Source organism: Cinclus cinclus, chromosome 3, assembly GCF_963662255.1.
Source record: "Cinclus cinclus chromosome 3, bCinCin1.1, whole genome shotgun sequence".
Taxonomy (NCBI): Eukaryota; Metazoa; Chordata; class Aves; order Passeriformes; family Cinclidae; genus Cinclus; species Cinclus cinclus.
The window spans coordinates 112188258-112212921 of record NC_085048.1 but is presented as its reverse complement, the minus strand read 5'-3'; the positions used below and the strand labels follow the sequence as shown (position 1 = coordinate 112212921).

Genomic DNA, 24664 nt, shown 5'->3' with positions numbered 1-24664 from the left:
CAGGAAGGGAGGTGGAGGTATTGGATACAGATGCACGCCCTTCCTCAGTATCCCATCATTTCTGGCACAACTAAAGGGCCAAATCAGGACCTGTTTGCACTGCAGTGGAAGGATTAGATCCTGTCAGGAATACATTGGGCCCTTCCTCAGCAAGGCTGGAATCAAGTACATCAGCCTATGATTGGACATTCTGTTTGCCAATGCTGTTGCTCATCTGCCTCCTCCTGCACCCCATGGCAAACCCAGAACAACTGCAGGTGCTGGCCCTGCTGCAAAGGCAATCGTGTACCTGGGCTTGGGGCTGCTCTCCCCATGGCCACCTCCCATCCCTTCCCTCTGGACAAAGCCATGCCAGAGCACACAGCTGCCCAGAAGCTGATGAAATCTAGAAATAGCATCAGAGACAACTGTGTAGAAGGCCATGGCTGTACAACTCAAAAGCTGAGACCACCTGGAACTGACTTTGTAGCACTGCCTGTTCCAGCAAACAACTTCTTCCTTCCCAGCCAGACAGATTTGACAGAAAAAAAAACCCAAGACTTAGACATGGTTCAAAGTTACCCTTACGTTACTAAATGCAGAAGGATGGTTTCCCTTTTGGGCAACTTTTGCTGCCCTGACTTGCTTTTGGTGTTTTCTCAGCCATATGACAGAGGAAAAGCCATGACAGAACTCAGAAACCATTCAAAGACCTCTCCTGCTATTGGTACATGCTGAGGATTGTGAAGTCTGCACTACACACTCATTGCATAGACAGCCTGAAGTGCAGTGTCCAGCTGAGCTCTTCCTTGGCTGAGCTGCCTCCATGGGCTTAGTCCACAGGAAAAGCTCTCAGACTCCCTCCTCTTGATGCTTTAAGTTTTAGCTTTCACTTTCCTCAGATTCTGTGCTGACTTGGTGTGGGACTCTGAACTTCGTATTAAGTGTTGGTAGGTTCTCTTCTCAGGGCAGTTAGACACAGCAATCTTTTTCCAGCTTAAGAATCAAGGACAACCATTACCTAAAAATCATAAACAATGGGAAAGCGCCGGGAGTGGACCAGAAGGATGGGACTTGGTGACCTGAAGCTGTAACTGGACAATTAACCCCTACTATATAAGTTGACCAAAGGTTATAAAAGTGTAAAAACTCATGAGCGGGATCCATCTTGGATCCCTCCTGGGTGTAGCCCGGGCCAGGCTCTTGTACTGCCCAAGGTGTATCCTTTTAAGGCCTCTTAATTATCACCTACTGTATTCCTTTAACTATGCGTGGTCTCTCTTCCAGATCAGCCTCTCTAGGAATCACTACAGTGCAGAAACTGAAAATCTATCACACAGGACTTAGCTTGGTATCCTTACCTCACTCCCTTTTCCCTCTGAACTCAGCTCCGCACTGTTTCTACTGATATCTTTGTAGCCAGTGCCATCTTTCCCTTTCTCTTCCTCTCCACTGCACATTATGATTGGCTTGCAGGAAGGAGAGCCCTTCCGGATGGGAGGCAACGGCTTGGAGGGAAGGAGCATAGAGGGAGGTGACCCAGAAAGATTCTCGGCAATAAAGTCACCACTCAGGCCTGCAAAGTGGGAAAACAAAATGTAACAGAGGCTGCAATGTAAACCTAAAACATCAGAAGCTCCATGTTTCATGGGACACATTTCCTGGAAACTATCCTGGAAACTAGCAGCACAGGGAAACATGCACCTGACAGCAGCCACCTGAGGCAGGCCACAGGATACCCTGAGCCACTTCCACAGATCTCCCAGGGGAACTCCCTGGCCTCTGGGCTGCCCTGGGACAGCAGGGAGCCCAGAGCCCTGTGCTTCCCAGCAATGGCTCAGCTGCACATGCAGCCTCCTGCTCCTCTCCCTGCCCCACAGCTCAGCAGCCCCACAGCTCCACGGGGCACTGGCAGCAGCACAGCTCATGGCAGGGGGCACCTGCAGGGCACAACTGCTGCCTGGCAATGTGCACAGGCTCTCCAGGCTGGCACAAGACCCTTCCTCCCACCAGAGAGCGGCCCAGCTCCCACCTTACCTCTGTGGGAGGCTGAGCCAGGCTCACGAGGGAAAAAGTGAGTTAGGTGAACTCCCACCTTTACAAACAATCATCTAATTGATGAGGAATACAAGGGAGTTTTGAATTAATCAGAAAATCACTTTGTGGTTTTTTGTTGTTGTTGATGTTTTTTCCATGAAACTAGCATCACTGTAATTCCTCTGAACGGTATGGAGCTGGCAAGCCAGGAGAGAGAGCTTCTACTCCTTTCCTTATGTATTACTCATTGCCCATCAAGTACTTTGGGATCCCTTTCCTTCCAAACAGTTGGCAAACCACAGTGATCACAAGTATTTGACAATTACACCTAGGAAGTAGTTGTTTTCAGATGCTAGTTTTCAGGGCCTTTGTTTCTCTAAGTCCCACTCGGTTCTGGGTTGGGTTTCCTTGGTTGCTTTTATTTCGCTTTACAACAAAGGAAGTGATGGTACAAGAACAATGGCACCCCATGTTACAAGTAAAGGAAGCTTTGCGCTCCCCATTACATATCCTCAGTATTCAAGGAGCCCAAATCTTTAGGGAACAAATTAGCTTTCAAATGTTCCACTTCTGCTCAAATACTTGTCCCGTGGGTTTTATTCCCTGCTTTCTTTCCTGCAGACAAACCCAAATCCAGTATAAACAAGACCTGCATCAAAACATTTCTCATCATGGCAGTTAAAAGCAATTCAAACTTTCCTTAATGGAAATGGAAGACGGCAGATCATAAAAAGAAGAACATCCTTAAACCAATCTTTTATTTATCCATGGAGAATGTACAGGTCAATTTATGAAAGCACAACAGGTAATATTTAACGAAATTGCACATTTCTAGTCCAAAATGAATCCAGCAAAAATGTCACCTTACTTACTGAGCAATACTTCTCCCTAGCTGCATTAAGCATTCCAGCTGCATATCACCCACAAAGGAGTCATTCCAAAGGGGCAAATCCCAGGATTTCTCAGAAATAACCCAGAGCAAAGGGACCTGGAAATCTCATCTGCTTTCTTCATCAGCTAATTATTTCTTCAAATTTCATTTCCCCTATCGTGACGTGCCCCAAAATGGCAAAGGAACAACAACAACAGGCTTTGATGGAGGCTTTCAACTCAAAGGCATTGGCTGGCACAGACGCACCAGAGACCGCAGTTTGTCTGGCACAATTCTACTTGTCAGGGATCAGGCAAGGCAGGGACAGAGGGACAAGGCAGAAGGCATCTCCTCCCCCAGCCTCAGCCTGCAACACTGACACAGGCAGAGGCAGTGGGGCAAGAGATTTGTCATTGTGAACAATCCACAGGTGGCTCTGGGCTTGTGCTGTTATAGGACGACAAACTCAGACCCTGCATAGGCTGCATCCCTTTGGAAGTTTCCATCTCCATAACTGGAAAATTCAAAAGGACTTTCTCTCACAGAAGGTTTCCCCTCTTTCTCCCAGAGCAAAACCAGGCAATGGCTTTGATAGTCCATGACTCTCTTTCAGATGTCAAAGGTTTCAGTTCAGAATCTGCCTCAAGGAAATGTTATCTCCTTCAAGGGCAGGAGGAAGGAGTGAGAGGATTTCTAATTTCCTGATAAATGCCTTCTTCTTCTCTGCTAATTCTGACATGAGAAAGACTGCATGGAGATAAAAGGCGTGTGCAGGATGGACAGGAATGTTTCCTTTTCCTGCACTGCACTTCCAGGGCCCCAAGGTCCCAATCCAGCTCTTGCCACTCAAGATTCACAATGCAGGAATTTTCACTACACCACTGCAGCACACTCCCAGTGACTGGGCTCTGGGAAAGTCCACTGAGCCCATCAAGGAATTCAAATGAGTTTAAAGAAATTTTTAAAAGAATGATTTTTAACAAAGCTTTCAAAATATCACCTCTAATTCAAGGTTCTAGTAGTAATTTTAAGACAGACATGCCCTGTACCTACCTGCATGTTCAGACTTCTTCTCTCTGATGCTGCTGATTGATCGTGGCCTTAAAAAATGGAAAACACAAGAACATATGAGGAGGGAGAAAGAGAAGGGAAGGAACAGGTGTAGCAATCCTTCCTTGCTTGGTCCCTCTGATGAAGGAGAAAATGCAACACATCAAGCCAACAAGATGCAAAGCTCATTAATTGTCCTTAAGCATTCAGTTGCTGCAGCCAGGCAGAGCTGGCCAAGCTCCAGCTGAAACTCAGCAGTCATTCCTCAACTTGCACCATAACTCCCCAATTCTGCTGACTTTCCTTTTGGAGCCAAGGGGCTCCTACAGCCTCCCTCAAGCAGCAGGAGCTGCCAAGCTGAGACATGAGTCTGCAGGGAGGGCAGCTACTTTGGTTCTGCTGACAAAGCTTGACTTTGCCTGCTTGTGGCTCTCACTGGTACCAGTCTCGTGCTACATGTGGTCCGAACATGGCAGTATCCTGAGAAGGATATTCCACCTCATGGCTGTCTCAAGAAGGAAAAGCCTTTTACCAACTCAACTGCTAGGCAAGTGTATTCACATTGCACTTTCAATGCACTACCAAAGCTTTCCAGTTGGAATGACATTTTTGTGACTCCTTCATTATTGCTGTCCTTCAGATAAGCTACATTGACAGCTACATTTTCTCACATATATACAAGCCAATATCTTTCCATCAGGTACTGTACTATAACTCTTCTGTACCTCCTTGCCCTCTCTGTTTTAATCCCAGACCTAAATATTAAACATTGATAGGATTTTACATCTATACCCGGAAAATATAGCTGGGTTCTCAATTCACAGTGTCGTCCCAGGCACAGAGAAATTATGCCTGACATTTACAGAAGCAGCAGCTAAAGACGGAGACACCCCTCCAGCATCCAATATTTGGCCAAACAGAGTTTTCCGGTGCTGAAGTTGCCAGTCAAGGATCACAGTATTCAAAGATCTGCAGGATCCAGAGCCGTGCAATACAGCTCCCAAATGACACCACAAACATTACAGAGGGAATCAATACCAAGCCCAGCAGAGGACCCATCTTCAGGTGCTTTTAAGCCCTGCCTCCTCTTCCCCACCACCACCACCTCTGCTCTTGGGACACATGGTGTGGGGTTTGACATGGAGCTGGATCATCACGGATGGGCCAAATGGTGAATACACAGAGGTTTCCCTAAGTACATGGGAGACAGCTGACTGTGCAAAGGAACCTCACAAGATGGCAAGAGGGAGCTGAACAGCAGAGTGGAGCAGCAGACACCTTGGCTTACCTCATCTCCTGGGACTCTTGGACATCCAGCTGCACAGAGCTGTGCAGAGACCCTGCAGCACTGCCAACACGGGGACTGACTGCCTTGGGTATAGGGGGGATCAAAGGCAGCCCCAATGACCCCTTCTTCATATCCCCACCTCTGGGATACAGCAAAGATGCCTGGAAAGAGTGGTACAGAGTGCTCAGATGAAGCATTCAGCCCTTCCTCACTGATGGCTGAAGACATTTAGCCATGCTTTTAACTGGGACCTGGCAGGAAAAGACCAGTCAAACTGCTGGAGTAGCTTGGCCTAGCATGGGGAATGAAAAGGCAAGTGGTGAGGGCGTGCTCATGCCCTAGACTTGCCAACTCTCTCCTTGGGCTCAGTTCACTGCAAGTGTGGCTATGATCCCAGCTGGAATCCACATGTTTGGTATCAAGTTGTTCTGCGGTGCCACGGCCTCCACTGGCCTTTTGGATGGTATGGGAACAGGTTCAGATCACTGTTCTCTCCCTGCCTCTTAGGCACCTCACAGCCAGTGCTGATCTCCAGCCAAGTCCCCACAAAGCCATTCTGCAGGATGTCAAAACCTGCTTTTCTCAAGCCCCTCAATTCTTCTGCTGCTGCCCTTCCCTCTTACAGTTGCCCAGCAGCCTTTCAGCCCAGAAGCTGCTGAGCTCTCGTGATGCTCCGTGCTCTCCAGCTCCCACACCTCCATCATCTCAGGCTCACTGGCATTTAGGAAGTTCAGCAGAGCTCCCTGCCCTGCTGCTCTCTGGAAGGTCTCTGCCTGCCCAAATTTCTCCAGGGCCCCCATGCCATGGCCAGGAAGGGAGGTGGAGGCAGTGGAGACAGATGAACGCCCTTCCTCAGTATCCCATCATTTCTGGCACAACTAAAGGGCCAAATCAGGACCTGTTTGAACTGCAGTGGAAGGATTAGATCCTGTCAGGAATACATTGGGCCCTTCCTCAGCAAGGCTGGAATCAAGTACATCAGCCTTTGATTGGACATTCTGTTTGCCAATGCTGTTGCTCATTTGCCTCCTCCTGCACCCCATGGTAAACCCAAAACAACTGCAGGTGCTGGCCCTGCTGCAAAGGAAATTGTGTGCCTGGGCTTTGAGCTGCTCTCCCCATGGCCACCTCCCATCCCTTCCCTCTGGACAAAGCCATGCCAGAGCACACAGCTGCCCAGAAGCTGACGAAATCTAGAAATAGCATCAGAGACAACTGTGTAGAAGGCCATGGCTGTACAACTCAAAAGCTGAGACCACCTGGAACTGACTTTGTAGCACTGCCTGTTCCAGCAAACTCCTTTTTTCCTTAGCAAGCAGACACAGCTGATGGAATACATATCCCTGACACAGCCATGGTTCAAAAATACATGTAGGTTATAAAATCTAACATGCTTGCTTGGCCAGATTGGACAGCATAAGCAGCTTGGCCTGATTCTTGGGCTTTTCTCAGTCATAAGTCAGACAAGGAATTATGACAGAGCCCAGAAACCATTCAAAGACTTCTCCTGCCATTGATGCATGCTGAGGATGTGAAGTTTGCACTACACACCCATTGCAAAGGCAGCGTGTTCTCAGACACTTCCCAGAAGTGCAGTGTCCAGCTGAGCTCTTCCTTGGCCCAGCTGGTTCCATGTGCTCACACCACAGGAAAAGCTCTCTGAGCTCTGCTTACAGTGCAGAAAGTGAAAATCTATCACACAGGACTTAGCTCGGTCTCCTTACCATCTGTTCTTTTCCTTCTGAACTCAGCTCCCTGTTATTTCTAATTTTATCCTCGCAGCCGGTGCCGTTTTTCCCAGTCTCATGCTCTCCTCTGGACACCGTGCTTGGCTTGGTGGAAGGAGAGTCCTTCTGGATGGGAGGCAATGGCTTGGAGGGAAGGAGCATAGAAGGATTTGCCAGGGAAAACTTCTTGGCAAGAGGGTAGCCAGTCAGGCCTGGAAAGTAGAGATATAAAACTGTAACAGAGGCTGCAATGTAAACCTAAAGCATCTGAAGCTCCATATTTCATAGAAGACATTTCCTGGAAACTTTCCTGGAAACTAGCTGCACAGGGAAACATGCACCTGACAGCAGCCACCTGAGGCAGGCCACAGGATCACACCCTGAGCCACTTCCACAGAGCTCCCAGGGGAACTCCCTGGCCTCTAGGCTGCTCTGGGACAGCAGGGAGCCCAGAGCCCTGTGCTTCCCAGCAATGGCTCAGCTGCACATGCAGCCTCCTGCTCCTCTCCCTGCCCCACAGCTCAGCAGCCCTACAGCTCCATGGGGCACTGGCAGCAGCACAGCTCATGGCAGGGGGCACCTGCAGGGCACAACTGCTCCCTGGCAATGTGCACAGGCTCTCCAGGCTGGCACAAGACCCTTCCTCCCACCAGAGAGCGGCCCAGCTCCCACCTTACCTCTGTGGGAGGCTGAGCCAGCCTCACAAGGGATGAACTCATTTAGGTGAAGTCCCATCTTTATCATAAACACGTCTAATGGGTGGGGCATTTGCAGGATTCTTGAACTTTGGAGAAAATTTCTTAGGTTTCATTTCTCAAGGACCTAGCCTGTGAACTATTCCTCTGAACACTATTGAGTTACCATGGCTGAACAGAAAGTTGGATGGCTCCAATGGGAAGAGGGGAAAAAAACTCCTTCTCTAGTGTGGCTTCTGTGAACACCCAATAAAGACCCACACAGCTGTGACTGCTGTTTCTGCAAACTACAAAGAGCTCTCAGCAAGCAGGCAGGACTTGCTGGCGTTTTCATAGCACCTTAATATCATTCTCAGTGTTACACCCAATTAGCAAGCAGAGGAAGAACAGGAAATTTATCTGTTGTGAGACCTGACATTGGCGGCAAACAAAGGAACAGAACTTGCGTCTCATGACCGTGTCCAGTTTGTGGTCAGCTGTGGCCACAGTCCCTGTCCTGACTGAAAGTTTGAGTGATTTGGCTACTGTGAAAAGAAGAGGACGCTAATGACAAAACATAATGAGTAAGCTAATGAGAAAATGTTGTGATGCCAGGGCTGTCCTGGCAAGATCACCTGTAGCTCACAGCCACCAACTCTGACACAGAGCCAGAACTGACCACCATGGACCAATTTTCCCTGAAATCTGGTGGAATTTGTCTCCATTTGACTCGGGCCTTTCAGCTCCTTTCTATCCTCACCTTTTCCTTCCGTGGTCTTTCCTTTTCCAGTAAAATCCATCTTTGAACCTGTGCTTCTGTCTCGCAGAAGTACCTGGGGTTGAATTTGGGAACTGTCTCGGAGCAGACGGCGATAGGAGCTCGGTCCCCAGCCCTAGAACAAGGTGGGGTGACTCCAATCGCCAGCAGTCGGCACAGACAGGCAGAGCCAGACGTGTCTCCTGCCACTGTGTCCGTGTCAACCACAACCTTCACAGCCCCTTGCGGGGCTGCCCCTTTGTGACGCGCTGGCCCGTGGTTCTCTCGTTTCCATGGCCACAGAGCCCCCACCCCAGCTCCATCCCCTTCCCTTCCCTTCCCTTCCCAAGGGCAGCCAGCCCTGGGCCCGGCCAGGCCAGGTCGGAGGGTTTGGCACTGTCTAGGAAGTAGCTGCTTTCCAAAGCTGCTTTTCAAGGCCTTTATTTCTGTAATTCCCACTCCGTTCTGCCTTGCAGCTTGTTGGTTGCGGATTTTGATTACTTCTCTTCACAACAAATAAAGTGGTGCCTTCCCCTCAGCAGCCCTGGGGATGTTCCTATGTGAAGCCATCTGTCTCACACGGTTTTAGACAATTTAAAACAGAACACTATGGATAAGCCGTCTCCTCTAAAGTGTTCCAACAATCCCGTTTCCAGCAAGAGGAAGTGAACAGTAAGAGATAAAGGTGGAAAAAAGGCCTGCCTCACCGCCCACACGGCCTGGGGGAGAGACAGCTGGGCCCCGATCTGGCAAGGGCCCCAACCTCGGCTGCTGGGCAAAGGAAAAGGAAAACCACCAGCCCACCACTAACACTACATACAGCAAACGCCAAAAAACAACCTTACAACCAAAAAACTCATCTCCGCTTTCTGGCCGGGCCCTACAATCCCAGCCCGGCCCCGGCGCAGCCTTAGAAGGCTCCTTATGGTAAAGAGCTCCTGCCGCCCCACCTAAAAACAATCACAGAACCCTCTCCTGCCCTGGCAAAATATTAACTTTTTCACTGCCCAAAATATGACTTTACAAATACTTTATTCTCTGTCCTGTGGAAAAAGAAACAGAGAACCAAAATGATAATATGTACAAAAACAGCACAAAAAACACCAAAATCAAAGTATGAGAAGAGTCAAGTCTCAGCTGAGGGAAGGAAGACATAGACTGAAATTCTTCCCTTTTTTTTATGCTATAGAAAAGAATCCGTTGTTTCCCTATAACACATAAAAAATATGGGGTGGATTAAAGATTCTAACTCTAGATGTAAGAAGAAGCGTTGGTGTTAAAATAAACCAATGTTAAAATTGCTGTAAGTGCCCTAGGTTTAAATAGTGAAAAAACCCCTGCTTCTCCCTAGGGAAGAAGAAGAAAAACACCCTCTATTTTTAAAAGTGGAGTAAGCTTTTGTTTCAACTATTATAATCCTTTAAGTGTGCCTCATAAGTTGATATGGTCCTCAGTATTAGTTATGAATTAAAATGTTAGTTGAGAAAAAAAATATTACATAATAACCAGATCTCTATCCTCCCTGACGGCTAAACACTAGAACAGCAAGACCACCTAAAAATGGTTTCTTATGAAAAATCTCTATAGGCTGAAGAATCTCCTCTCTGAAAGAAACAAGTAAATGACTATTTTAGAAATGGTAAACTAACTGAGTTGTTCTTTGTATGCTGTCAATGCAAAAAAAACAAATGTGTGGAAAGAAGAAGAGTAGTCTGAAGTTTTATTCTAATTTTTCTTCTTCTTTTTTCCCCTATAGTTTCTGGTAATAAAGTTTGTCTTTGTATTATTTAAAGCTAAGCCTGTTTTATCTTCCTCCTAATCCTATCTCACAACTAAAAACGTTCAAATTAACAATCCAAAACCACTACACTAAAGCAGTATCTCCACCCAAACTCAAACTGAACCCAAAACACCCCACTGTGGAGACCCTAAAAGGCATTCCCTAGTTAGGAAGACACGAGAGGCTTCTCTCATAGCAAGCCCTGTTCTGTTATGCCAATGTAGCCCTGTTCTGTTCCCTGGGCCAGCCCCCTGCCCTCTCCCTGTCTCTCAGGCTTTTGGTCACTCCCACCCTGTTTCCCTGTTGGCTCCCATGCCCTAACCCCACCTTTGTGCCACCCCCATGTCCCCTGGTAAGTGCTCCCTGATGCTCCCCCTGCCCAGGACACCCATCTGCTTCAACCTGGACCCTCACCCCGACGTTCCCCTTTGTCTTTGCCTCTGACCCTGGACTATCCACGCAGTGGCTGAAATAAACATCTCCGTGGATCCCATACAAAGGCCCTTGCTGCTCCTTTACCTGCAACCATCTTAACAGCTATCCAGGCTACAACACCTGGGGAGACAAAGGAGACAAGAAGGATGTCCCAGCTCCCAACATTTCCTTTATCCCTACAGTAGCTGTACTCCAATTACTGCATACGAGAGTTTTACTTGATCCCTTTAATGCCAAGGGACCATGAAGGACTTGAACCTTGTTCAAGTCCAGCCTTGCCTGCCTATTTTGGAGTGGAGGGCAAAGACGCAGACAACTTTGGGCGGGGGTAGAGCTGAAATCGCATTTTGCTGCTTCTGATTTCCTCCCTGCTTTTGCAGCAGAGGGACATCTTTGTCCCTGCAAACCACTCCCCTTTCTAAGTGAAATGTGGGCCTGGCTACCAACTCCAGGTTCTTGAAGAGACTGCTGCGGTTGGCAACAGGAATTGTTGCTGAACTTTTTGTGTTACTTAAACCCCCCCACCCATTCCACCAAGTGGATGAGGAAAGAGGCAAAGAGATTTCGGTGGAAGAAGGGAGGCCAAAAGCTTGAAAAAAGGATGAAAGAAATGCTCCGATGATGATGATGATGATGATGTTAGTAACAAGAATGATTTATTTTTGGCAGCAAATGAACACCCGCTGCCGTCCAGCCCTCCCAGACTGGCAGGTCGAGCGGTGCCGTTTCCATGGCATGAGCTGCTGGTAGCCTGGGGACAGAAACCAGAAAGCCACGGTCAGTGGCAGCAGGCTCCTGTCCCCCCTGTCCCACCACGGCCTATGCTCAGGCCAGGCTGCTGGCTGTGCTCAGAGCCCAAACCTCCCAGCCCATTCCCTCCTTGTTAGAGGAGAGCAGCGTGGCAGGACACGCTCCACCTCTTCTGCTCAAGCATGGCACAACAACCTCCTCAGCAGCTGCAAGAGCGACATTCTCGTGTGCCTGCTGCCGTTTGCCCTAAGCCCTTCTGCCACCCGAGCTGTGGAACCGGGTACCCACCTCTGGAGACCTGCTGCCAGGAGAGGAGCCGATCCCACACAAGGTCCTCATCCTTTTGCAGGGGACATCCACACCGTGGACCCTCCCCGGCTAGCACCGGCACGGGATGCACTCCACGGACGGTGCCGGTGCTTCTCCATCTGGTCTGGACACAAGTGGCAATCTTTCTGGAAAAAACAAAGAACAATTGCATGAAAGTCATTTCAAAACAAGACCTGGAAACAAGAAAAAGCACCAAAGGTTGTCACCGTTTCACGGGCCTGGGGAAGGTCTGACCGCTCTTTATGATACTAAAATCTCTCCAGTGGTGGGGAAAAACCCTACCTTTCCCACCTGTATGCCCACCCCTTCCTCAAGGGCCTGCAAAGCAGAGCAGCTGGGCCATGGCTAAAGAACCCGTCCCCCTCTGCTGCTCCCTATCCCCATGGATGCATGCTTTTGTCAGGCCGGATGCCCCCACCCCAGCCTGTGCCATGCTGGCAGGAAGAAGCTGTCAGCGAGGCCAGGAGCCGGCTCCCCTTCCACAACATCCATCCCCTGCCCCACCAAAAAGCAGCTGAGCAGTTGGCAGAAAGATTAATATTGTCCACTGCCACCCCATGGGGAACCTCCAGCATGTGGCCAGGCTGAGCCCTGCCATGCCTGGAGGCACGAGCATCCCCCCACCCCTGCACCGCCTGGGGACTCATCTTGATTTCGTCGGGGTGCAGAGCGTGTCCTCTAGGAAGGGGCTGCAACCAAAGCCCATCAGCTTTGCCCTGCCAGTGGCCAGCTCGAGGACGGCGTTCTCCAGCTCTGCGCTGATCTCCAGAAGAACACGCCAGATGTGCCTTGGCTCGCGGGGACATCACGAGGCCATTGAGCTGCAGGGGGATGTTTCCCCTTTTCCACTCTGTGGCAACTTCACTGCACTGTGCCACAATTTCTCCAATAGGATGGGGAGCCCTGAGCCGCTCCCTCCACAAATCGCCGGGGACCTGAGGAAGCACCTCCTTGGCTGTGCTCTCTGCTCCATGCCAGGGCCACTGGGAAATGCTCTGGGGAATTCTTTGAGAGCCACGAGACACGAGCAGCTGCTGCTTGCGGGCATCCTGGATTCTACTGTGCAGAGGGATGGATCTCTGCTGTCTCCTGGGCCAGGTGGGGCTTCTGCACCCAAGAATGTTCTAAAAGGTCATCCAAGGATGGCCTGTCTGCAGGGTCCATGGATAAGCACCACCTGATCAGGTGCTGGCACTCTGCAGAGAGAAACCAGAAACTGCTGGTCAGCTCCTGTCCATGCTCTCCCAGATTTCACAGTGCCCACAGCACACTAAGAGTGCTCAGAGCTGTTCGCACAGCTTCCCATCCATCCTCTCTTCTGGAAGAGAGCAGCAGAGGTACACCTGCCACCTCGTCCAGCTCAGCCCAGGAGATGAACCTCCTCCCCAGCTGCAACAGCAGGACACTTATGTGCCACCTGCCCTCTCCCAAAGCCGTTCTTGCTCCCGTGCCTTGAAGGCCCATCCCCACCTTGAGACACCCGGGGCGGGAAGAAGAGCTGTCCCCGGACGATGTCCTCTCTGCTTTTGAAAGGAAGGTGCCTGCACACCAGCTGATAGAGCAGGATGCCCAGGGACCAGATGGTGGCTGGCTGGCCATGGTAGCGGCCAAAGAGGATCCACTCCGGTGGGTAGTACTCCCGCGTTCCTATGGCACACGGGCACAGCTCATCAGGCCAATGCTGATTGCTCCCTCCCTCCCAGCCAGCTCCTCAAAAGCCAGCCCCAGCTCCTGCCAAAATGCAACTTGGCTGCAGCCGGCTGAAGCAGCATTCCCCCTCCCTCCCTCCCTGTGTGTTCCACCTGTGGAAGCACAGGGGAGAAGCTCCACTGCCCGGCTGGGCCCCGGCTTTGGGCTCACCGGCCATCTGGGTGTAGAACGTGTCCTGCAGGATCGTGCCGCAGCCGAAGTCGATGAGCTTCGCCTCGCCGGTGGCCAGGTCAACGAGCACGTTCTCGGCCTTGATGTCGCGGTGCAGGACGCCGCGGCTGGTGCAGTGCCGCACGGCCCCCAGCACCTGCCGGAACAGCGCCCGCGCCACGGGCTCTGGCAGGAACCCCCCCGCGTGCAGCAGGTGCCAGAGGTCCTGACAGCGCTCCGGACGCTCCATGACCAGCGCGAAGCCGTCGGGCAGCTCGAACCAGTCCAGGAGCCGCACGATGCCGCGGAAGCCGGGCCACGACGCCATCCAGAGCAGCACCAGCTCCAGGGGCACAAGGGCGCCGTCGTGCTGCGGGGGAGCCGCCATGCCGTCAGCGGCGCCGATGCTGCGCTCGCCTTCGCCACCCCCTGCCCGGCGCCACCGCAGCTCCCATTGCCCATGGCCCGGGACGCTGCGCGGCCCCCGCTCGCTCCACGCTCGCTCCCATCGCAGCGTCCCGGCTCCCACCCGGCCGGGCCTGGCCTTACCCCGCCCGCCACGCCCCGCCGCCTGCTCCCGCTGGCCCCGCTCACTCACCAGCCGCGCCCACTCCAAGACGCGGTCCCGGGACACTCGCTTGATGGCCACCTGCAAGCCAAGGCGAGCGGAGGGCTCAGCTCGCCGCCCGCCGCTCGCCGCCCCCCTCCCCGCTCCGAGCCGGCCTCGTCTCTTACCGGGACGCCGTCGGCGAGCCGGGTCCCGGCGTAAACGCTGCCGAAGCCGCCGCTCCCCAGCAGCGGGCCCTCCCGGTACAGCTGCTCCAGGGGAGGCTTCTCCGCCCGTGCGGACGGCACCGCGCTCTCGGCATTCTGCCCGGGGCACCCGCCCGCCCCGGCCGCCGCTGCTTCCCGAGCCGCCCCGGGCTCCGGCGCCTCGGGGCCGGCGGCCGAACTGCCGGGCGGCGAGGCTCGCTCGGGGGAATGCGCCGGCGGCGGGGCGGGAGCCGGGCGGCTGCGGGCCAGCTGTGGGCGGAACCGCGGGAGGGGCCTCGGTCGGGGCCGGGCCAGCGCCAGGGCCCGCGCCAGGCGGAGCCAAGAGACGCTGCTGCTCCACCACCGCCACCAGTGCAGCGAGGAGCTCGTCCACAGGCTCTTCAAAAGGTGCCACAGGCGGTACGGACTGAGCCCCGCGGAGGCGGCACCGCGGCGTGCCCGACAGGGGCGGGCAGGGGGCCGGCTCGCCCACGGCCGCCTTGCGGGGCGCGGCATGAGCCGGGCTGGGAGAGGCGCAACAAGGACGGGACCGAACGGGATCACAGGGAGTCTGAGAGGGAGAAGGGCACGGAGGGCGAGCGGGAACTCGAGCGGAAAACCGATCGAAAAACCGATCGAGAGAGGCGCTGCTGCTGCTGCTGCTGCTGCTGCTGCTGCTGCTGCTGCTGCTGCGGAGCCGCCGGAGCGCGCGGCCGTTCTGCCGTTGCCTCCGCGAACCCAACGGAGGAGCCGCCGCGCGCCCCGTGGAACACAGGAAGCAAAGTAAGAATAAATGAAGCTAATTCCTATTAGAGAAATAGCCAAATAAAGCAGTGGAGGCGTAAAGAAGACTGTTGGCTTGTGGCTTTCTTGTTTGAGTGAGATGAAGCATTTTGTGGGGAAGAATTGCCTCTTCTGACAATTTTGCCAGTGTGGGCTGGAGCGGAGCTTTTAAATTTCAAGTAGCAAAGACAAATCGTGTCAGTATTGTCATCCCTTTTCATTCTCTGCTGAGACACTTGCAGGCTGCCCAAAGACATCGTCTGCAATATGGAACTTGGACCCAAATGGATTGTTAAGTGTGTCTGGATGTCACCAAATCTATGGGAATGACAAAAACTCTCTAGCAATATTTTTAGTGTTAGAGAATCTAGGAACAATGATATTCTGACCACGATGTTGTTCTGGCCGGGATGTGAAACAGAAATAATGTAATCCACACGTAGCCCTGGTGTGCACAGAAATTTTGTTTGTTTATTTCCTGTCAGTGTTAGTGGCAGAAGCATCCATTGCTCAGTTTGGGAAGGCTGACCCCTGACATGGACTCTCCTCAACTGTGTCTCTGCCTCTGACACTAGAGAACACTGAGTGCCTGGAGAGCTCGTGTTGCCTGTGGAATGCTCCAGCTGACTGCCACCAGAAGCTGTGGACGTTCTTTTGGTATCTGATGCAGAAAAGGAGTTCTCCATAATACCATGCTACTTAAACCCACATTGGGATGCGGCTGTGTAGTGGCTCACCATGGAGCAGATTGCCTGCTTTGTCACTGCCAGCCCTGCTGATCCTGCAAGGGACCCTAGTGTATCCCATGCCTGTTTTGCCTGCAAGCAAAGCTTGCCTTGCCTTAGTAGTGTGGAGTAAATAGAGAAGTAATAAAATGGACAATTAAACAAGTTACTTTGGAGGAGATCCTCCTGCTTTCACACATCAGCCCTGCATCTCATGCTCCGTATCCTAGTTTGAATGGACAGGTGTGTGCTAGGGAAAAAGCAGGACGTTCCCTTGAAATGGAGAAAGTAAAATCCTTCCCACTGAGTCAGTATAATTTTGAAATCAAGAGGTTCTCAGGGAAAGATAGGGGGACAGGAAGAACAGTTCTCTACTAAATATATAACAAGGCCAATCTAAACAACAATAACTATGAAATTAACAGGAACCCAGTCACAGTTCCTTTGGTTGTGTGCTCTTTTCCCCCCTGGTGCAGTTACCATCGCCATTGGCAGTGAGCTCTGGCAGGTTCCCAGTGGACAGGGCAGGTGTGTGGATCCCTGCACAGCTGCAGGAGAGCTGGGGGTGATGGCAGCTGTGTCTCAGATGGGAAGGGTGGAGGAGAGACTCTGCTCACGAATCCTTGGAGCAGTGTCGGTCCCGGTGCTCCAACAGGATGCTTGGAGATAGCAAACTGAAGCAGGACAGCATCCTGGCAGGGGTGTGAGGTCCAACACCAGAAGAGGCAGCTCCTGGCACTGGGATGGCGTGGTGAGGTTTTCCAGCTGCCTTCCTCCTTCCAGAGCCAAAAAGGGGTGAGTACCAGTAACTGCCCCCCCACCCTCCTTTACCTGCTTCGAATCTCGTGGCCTTGGCCTCCTTCCCCCCACTGGCCCCACCCTCCCAGAGAAACTCACAAAATCAGGGAAGCTCTCCCTTCCCCATCTCAAGGTCTCAGGGACCTGGCCATCCTTAGCATGTCAATGGGAAAAAATATAAAACTATAAAATATAAAAAAACAAAACATACCACCAAAAATATACACAAAAAAAATATAACAACAAAATTATTAAGATACAATCAAAATATATTTATTGAAACCTACAGATAACTATCAGAACATATGTACATCTGGAACTATACAGGCTAATGCATAAATCCTTGTCTTCAAACGCTCTTTGGATAGGCAGCAGCTTCTTCCTGGGCTTGGAGGAAAGAGCTCTTCTGGACAGCAGGAAAGGACTTTGTGGGTAAATGCACAAAAGAATGTCCAGAGAAAACTTGGTGGAAACACAGGAGCCAGGCAGGTCTGCAAAATGGAGACACAAAATGTAACAGAGGCTGCAATGCAAACCTAAAGCATCTGAAGCTCCATATTTCATAGAACACATTTCTTGGAAATTCATAAATAGCTGCACAGGGAAACATTCTCCTACCATCACCCTCTGGAGGCAGGCCAGGGGCACACCCTGAGCCACTTCCACAGAGCTCCCAGGGGAACTCCCTGGCCTCTGGGCTGCCCTGGGACAGCAGGGAGCCCAGAGCCCTGTGCTTCCCAGCAATGGCTCAGCTGCACATGCAGCCTCCTGCTCCTCTCCCTGCCCCACAGCTCAGCAGCCCTACAGCTCCACGGGGCACTGGCAGCAGCACAGCTCATGGCAGGGGGCACCTGCAGGGCACAACTGCTGCCTGGCAATGTGCACAGGCTCTCCAGGCTGGCACAAGACCCTTCCTCCCACCAGAGAGCGGCCCAGCTCCCACCTTACCTCGGTGGGAGGCTGAGCCATGCTAGTCCTTCACTTTGTCCTCAATCCAGAGTGTCTTCAGGCCCCTGAGCATGCCATGACTAGGAAGGGCAGTGGAGAGAGCAGGGGCAGATGCACACCCTTCCTGAGTATTTTGTCAATTTTGGCACAGCTAAAAGGTCAGAACCGCAGGTGTCCATCTCAGCACTTGGTCAACTTGCTGGAGAACATCAAGCCTTCACCAGCCCAGGATGTTGGAGAGGTTTTCCTGGACATGTGGGGGCTGGGTGGCAGCACGCTTCTTCAGCTTGGTGCCCATCACCTCGTAGAGGGCAGAGGCGAGCCTGGTGACCACCGTGCGCACATTGGCGCTGCGGACAGGCAGCGCCTTGTTCTCCAGGAAGGACCAGAGCACGGGCAGGGCGTAGCGCTGGACCACTTCAGGGCTCCTGGCATAAACCCCTTCCACAAGCACTGCCGGGACAGAGACACAAGCTTCTGAAACAACAACCTTAATGCAAACAAGGATCCACCTCGAGATTTGCTTCTTGGAAGCCTCTCTGCCTAAGAGCAGCGAAATAGCACACAGAGCCCAACGATCCAGAAATGGCCAAAGCAGCTGATCCTCCCCAAAATAGAACCACCAACACCTCAGGAGTACTGTCTCCAAACAAATACTTGCACCTGTGGCAGAACTTGTACCTTTACTGGATCATTTCACAACCTGTTTCAACATCAAGAATGACTAAAATGTCAACTTCCCTTTCATTTCCATTAGGAAGTTGTCTAAACCCACACTGAAGATTTGGAAATGCACCATGGAGATTCAATTGAAAGGTTTCTAAGAAAAAGGACAATTCCATCTTTGTGACTCTTGATGACAAAGTGCCAGAATCCAATCTGGCTCTTCCCTTTGCTCAGTGGCACACAGCAAAGGGCACTATTAGACCATACTTCCAAACTCCAGCCCACCAGACATGGGTGCTGCTTGACAGCTGGATTAGAAACATCAGTGACTAGCTGCTGTCTTTGGCACAATGCTTTTGTGCCTTCCAACAAACAGCTGCTTCAAACCTCAGGGTGTCTTAGGTAATTACCCAGACCTCATTGCTGTGGCATTTGTGCATCTCCACATTTTAATGTCATTCCCCCTCCCAATGTTAATGGCATTTTTCTTGCAATGTGCACTGCAATAGTAGAATGTAGAGAGAAAAATGCAACACAGATGAATGAAATTTAACCACAACACGAGTGTCTTCTCCCTTTCTCTCTGAAGCCTACTCCCTGCTCAATTTCTGAACTGAACTTTGTCAAACACAGGCAAAAAATTGACAACCAACAGGCTCCTTGCATGGCAGATGTGGCTGAGACATCAAAACCTGAAATGCTCTGGACACCATTCATATTTTCTGATCAGGCAAAATGTTATGCAGTAACCACTTCTAATTCTGTGGTGGAAGAGACTTCATTTTCTCTATGCTCGTAATCCACCAGCAATCATCAACATTTAAACACTTCCTGAAAGTGCCCAAAACCAATTCTGCCAAGCAGGAAAAGGGTTATGGCATCCATTTCAAAATGGGTGTTAATTTCCAATGGGTGTTAAAATCCAATTCAAGACATTGGTCACAATGGAACTTGAGAAAACATTGTTTGTTCCCACTAAATCTCAGAGAGAACATCTGCTCTTCCTAAAAGAGTCCTAATTTATGTTTATTTCCTTTATTTGAAGAAGAGATCAAAATATCTCCAAAACTAAATTCCCTCTTCCTAGACATCTACTTTATCCCAATGCCCTTTCAAGGGCTTTTGACATTCTCAATCACCGAACACTGAGCATTTGAGATTGCTGAAGAAGACACAACATCTATGAAACCTTGCATTTAAAGATGCTGGCACACTTAGCAGTGCATTTAGACCCCGTTAAAGCAAGGCTGTAAATCATCTTGTCCACTATATATAGAGATTATCACTTTTCCATTCCTGGGCTGTTGCTGACATAGCAAGCTCCTCTGAGGAATCAATTATCAGCTGCATTTGTAGCATTTTGGACAGCACTGACACAGGAAGACAATGTTGGCACACCCTGAAATGCTCAGTCCAATGCCACTTTGACAGCACAGGCAGGGAGCCTCAGCACTCTGCTTCTGCCCCTCTGGCCCCAAAGGCTGCCTTGCACCAAATCCGTGCCCCTAATCTGGGTGCTGAGTTTTGACCTAAGCTGTGACCCCCAGGCACTGCAGGGTTCAGTCTCAAAACTTTTCAAGAGCAAGATGAGAATTCTGTGAGGACAAAAGAAACGGATTGCCTGAAACAGCACTTGCTACATTTTCCCTAAAGGACCAGAGATGACCCTGAGCTCCCAAGAGAAGAGCCAGCTCGGGTATTTTTAACCCCTCCCTTTCCTGGAGGTGGGCTCTGAGATGCCCCAGTGAGAGCTCGGCCCCAAGGCCGAGCGCCACCCCCGTGCCAGGTACTGCACACCTCTGCAGCAGCCAGGGAAAACCTGCCAAACACAGCTGCCATGGGCATTGGGCAGGAGGGACAAGCTCAGCACCTCCTGATTTGGAGCAGCTACTCTACTGTCTATTGCCAGGAATGCCCTGGAAATGCTCCCTGGGGAGACCTCTTGGCTTAGCAGAGGCCATACCTGTGATACGCTCTGTCACATCCAGCAGAGCTTGGCCACTCAGCTGACTCCATTGGTGGCTGAACTCTTTCATCAGTGCTACTTTATCTACAAGAGAAACACACGTTTCTGCTCACTCTTCTGAGGTCCTAGGAGAAAGGAGAGTGGGGAGGGGAAGGGCAGGGGCAGCCCCAATTTATAAAATCAAGTAATTTTCTGCTGATGTACTTCTTTCCTTCCAGCCTACTTGAGGGGGGTTAAATTCCCAAAGAAAATCTCTCTGTTCACATTTGTCAATGCAAAGTTGTCTGCTGGACCGGGAGCTGTGTTAAACATTTCAGATCAAGGACCTCAAGAGTTCAATCACACGTAAGCAGTGAAAAGGTTTTGAACTCCAGAGCAAACAGGAAGAAGCCCAGACTTGGGATACACAAAGGCACAGAGTCAGGCAGTTCAGGAGTTCGCAGAGCAGCTGAGGTGGAGAAAGTGGAAACTCCCCTTGAAGATCTGCCTCTTCAACACTCCATTTGTCAGGCATATTTCTCCCGAGCAGCATTTTCAGTGCTGACATAAATCTCTGTGACAAAGGAATTTAGAGCAGTCCTTGCCTGTGTAGGTATTTGCCACAGCCATCCTGCCCCATGAAAACAACATGTGGAACAAGACATCACTGACAGCTGGATTTCTATCTGCTTGTTTTAAGGAAATGCACTTGGTGAATCATAAGTGTCCCATTTGAAAAAAGAAGACAAATGGGAAAGGTGGAACAGAGGCAGCTAATGCCTATAATGTGGAGCCTTCCAGGGGGCTGCTCTGCAGAAGCTTTGATGGGCCAGTGTCCCTTCATGGCAACAGCAAAGCTGTTCATTTGGGAAATCTAATGGGGTCCAAGCAAACTCCAAAATCCCCTTTGCCTCTGAATTGTACAAAGCTGTAGTCCAGGACCTCCTCTCCAGACAAGCAGCACAGAGCCAAGGGCTCCTGGCACTTGTGGGAAATGCTGATGCACATTCAAGCCTCTTGGGGGACTGGTGCCTAAGGACTGCACCCCCACAGCTTCTGGTGGATGTCAGCTGGAGTGTTCCACGGGCAACAAGAGCTCTCATGGCACTCAGTGTTCTCTTGTGTCAGAGAGGCAGAGACACAGTTGAGGAGAGTCCATGTCAGCCTTACCAAAATGAGAAACGGATTTTTCCAGCGCTTTCACAGCTGCAGCATGAACCCCGGTATCCTTTGAGTTCAGGCTCTTTAGTATTCCTTCCACTAAACGGACAATCACGGGGTTCAAGGCATCTTCCAGGATGGCTATCATTTCTGCCAGCACGTCCAGCGCCATCTGCTTCACTCTCTTGTGCGTGTCAGATATTCTCAGGACAAAATGATCAAAAATCTGTGAAGAGAACAAGCAGCAAGAAAGCTGGATTAAAATGTCCTTGTTTGGAGAGGGGATGTAGCAATGATCATTTAGTGCCCAAGAGAGGTACACACCATCTTTACCAAGTGCAATAGAGACAAGGATGAAAATGAGTAGCCACAGATGTGTTTGTGCAAGACAGGATGGAGTTTACCAAAGTGTTCTTTTAGAAACATTTGGGTTATACCAACCCAGCCTGATACTTCTCTTCCCCATCCAAACACATTTTTCATCAAGAGAAGAATTGCCATGCTTTCAGTGGCTGGATTCCTTTCATTGAACCCAGCTGGGAGTAGGAGACAGCAAAGGTTAGAGCAGTGGAAAATTCTGTCATCATGTGATGAACAGCATCAATAGGCACCTGCCAGACAAATACAGCTGGACTGAAAGAACTTGTCCTGCATGCTGGACCTGAGTTAAATTTGTCTGAGTAAGAGGGGCCATCCTATCCCAAACGGGCAGGATGTAGTGCCAAGATACAGTGAATTAAGTGTACTGCTACAGGCTTGGGAGAGGAGCTGAAGGGAAGGAACAGTGAAGATACCCTACATACTTGGACAATGTTCGTGGTGATGAGCTTGGGGCTGTTTTTGCACAGGTCTAGGAGGAGTGCCACTCCTTCCATCCGTGTCTCAAACCCCTTGGCTTCCAGGAGATCATCAAGCTTCTGGAGCATCTCCATTTCATCCACAGCTGGAGGCAACGTGACCTGGACTTTTGGATGGTGTAGGAGGCGTCCATCCGAGGTCGACTTCACCCTGGAAAATAAAAGCAAATGATGGCTTGTTGGTGATAATACCTGCAGATAATTGTGAGCAAAACATCCAGAGGTGATTTACTCGTGATTTCAAGCTAGAGAATCATGAGGCTCTGAAAAGAGCATGGACTTCATGACAATCATTATGGGAGAAAATCTGCAAAGTAACATTTTCGCCAGTTCTCACTCAGGAAAACCAAGTATGAGATGCATCTGATCTATCTTCAGGTGGCTTCCCAGGCACACAGGTTGCATTGCTCTGTGGAGAACGAGAGACACTAATTCCATGTTTAAATGCCTGCTCATATGGGAGGTGTGTGTCTTGTAAGAAGGAAACTCATCACTCTGCAGAAATGTCTCTACACCAGGCATGACAGTCTGAAAGAGGAGCTCAGATGCATCTGAGCAGATGACCAGGGGCATATCTGAAGGATCCAGAAAATCAGTAACAGAGATAAAAACAGATGCCAGACATCCCAGCACTATGCTCACATTAAGTTTGCGTTCCTAGAGTCTAGATCTATAACTTAACAAACCCACTGGGAACAATTCTCTTGGATCAACTTGTCTCTCCCATGAGCATGGGAAGATCCTAGCTATGCTACTGAGGCATGTGGTCACTTTCCTGCCACTGCTGAGCATCACAGAGCTAAATAAATCTGTTCTGTTATCAGAGAACAGGTACAAGTAGCTCTGCCACTGGCATGAAGACACAGCAAGGACCAAATCCCTGTCTTAAGTGCAGATTGCAGCACAGGAGGAAATCAACCAAACATGCTGTCCATCCAGCAAACTATATGAAGGACAAGAATATCAAGACAAAAAGTCCCTATTGAGACACCTTTTGACCAAAGTTGCTCAGGAGTTGCCTTGCTACTTACTACTCAAACTTGGTTCTGTGTGAGGGTAAGAAAACCATGACTCAGCCAAGCCAATCCACTTGATTGGGAACTGCTTGTTTGGGGAATGGCATCTTGCCGCTAGACTGGGATTTCTCCTCAAAACACCCATCTGAAAAAGACTCCACTCAGATGTAAAAAGCCCTGGTTGAATTTACTTGTCCCAAGTCGGGCAGCAGAGACATGGCCCTCTCCAATCCTCCACAACACAGCCCTTGCCACTGCCCTGACTTGTCTGTGCTGCAACCAATAAGTGTCTTTCTGTTGCCTCATTTCTGTGGAAACCCCTGCAGAGATGTTTGTTCAGTGTAACACAGAAGTAGACATTTTTATTAAAGAGCATTTGTAGGGAAAGGAAACAATCTCTGGCACAGGCCATCTCTGCCAGAAAGATTTTCCTGAAGAAGAGAAATGTCAAACTTGTTGTGTGCTTTGTCACATCTAACAAAAGTGCTCAGTACCGTTGACTAGAAGGAAATGTGGCCTGGGGCTTCTTTGAGACATGGCTCCTCATCTTCACAGGGCTCTTGACACATGGGCGTTCACCCTTCTGCTCTTCCATCCCCTACAAGGACACAGAGAAACCCCACCAACATTTCGAATATAGAATAGGAAACCGTCTGCTTAAAAACACAAGTTAGAACCAGGATCACTGCTACCAAGGCTTAGGGAAATATTTCCAAACCTACAGAAGGAAACAGACCAGAGATTCAGTGATGCCAACTCTTTGTTTGCAATAGCCCAAGGCAGGTTATGGGTGCTGCCATAGTGAGCAGCAGTTTAAACTCCCCAATTCATGAGTCTCGAGCATAAATGGCAATAATGGAAACTGGTAGGCACCAAGAGTTCTTATAGGAAAAAGCAGAAAAATTAGGACTCTTTGGGGTGGGCCAATTTTGTTGGAAGGTGATTTGGTTCAACACTCGCTCTCCCTGTTTGTGCACAAAGGACACGCTCCCTTCTATAATGTAGATAAAAACAATGAAAGTCCCCCCAAGACAAATGATTTTCCTCTGGATGCTGCTGGATTCACCAAGCTTCTTCCAGCTCCACAGGGCTTGACAGCAGGGCAGTATTCCCAAAAGACAGACGGTAATTGTAGCAATTAGGATTGACTTGGACATCTGCTGCAGTTTTGGAAATTCTCTTGGCACTACTGCTTCCAGTGTCTTTTGCAAAGACTGTTCTCCTCAGAAGCACTTTTCTCACTTCATTGCTTTACTGGGAGCAGAGCAGGGACAGCAGGGTGGGGAGTTATGCTTAAATGTAAACCCACTTTCTCCTCTTCCCCTTTCCTCTTTGTGACCAATAGTCAAAATATTCAAAGCCCCACTTTTCCCCTAAGAATATCAGCTCCTTTGTGGTCTGCAGATGAACAGGCTGGGGATTAACAGCTCATTCCCAGGAGCAAAATGATTGAGCAGAAGGGGAATGAGATAAA

The 24664-nt window shown here is 50.4% G+C and overlaps 1 protein-coding gene across 1 annotated transcript; it reads right to left on the bottom strand.

Annotated features, from left to right (window-relative positions):
* Positions 1-854: 854 nt before the first annotated feature.
* On the bottom strand, positions 855-23408 carry LOC134042050 (serine/threonine-protein kinase pim-1-like). The gene is made up of 10 exons (XM_062489125.1): positions 23382-23408; positions 14274-14369; positions 14137-14187; positions 13539-13908; positions 13149-13325; positions 12804-12874; positions 8064-8190; positions 3941-3987; positions 1341-1487; positions 855-938 (listed from the first exon to the last, which is right to left on the bottom strand). Exons 1-10 carry the CDS (start codon positions 23406-23408, stop codon positions 855-857), a joined length of 1197 nt encoding a protein of 398 aa, XP_062345109.1.
* Between the last annotated feature and the right edge of the window lie 1256 nt (positions 23409-24664).

Excerpts from the sequence above, each read along its gene's own strand:
- LOC134042050 (XM_062489125.1), bottom strand. The coding sequence starts at position 23,408 with ATGTCTCTGCTGCCCGACTTGGGACAA. Across the intron at positions 3,988-8,063 it reads TTCCTTTGTTTGCCGCCAAT|GCCACGATCAATCAGCAGCA; the intron begins GTCAGGTCTCAC and ends CCATTTTTTAAG. Across the intron at positions 1,488-3,940 it reads GAAGAAGTCTGAACATGCAG|CCGTTGCCTCCCATCCGGAA; the intron begins GTAGGTACAGGG and ends CTTCCCTCCAAG.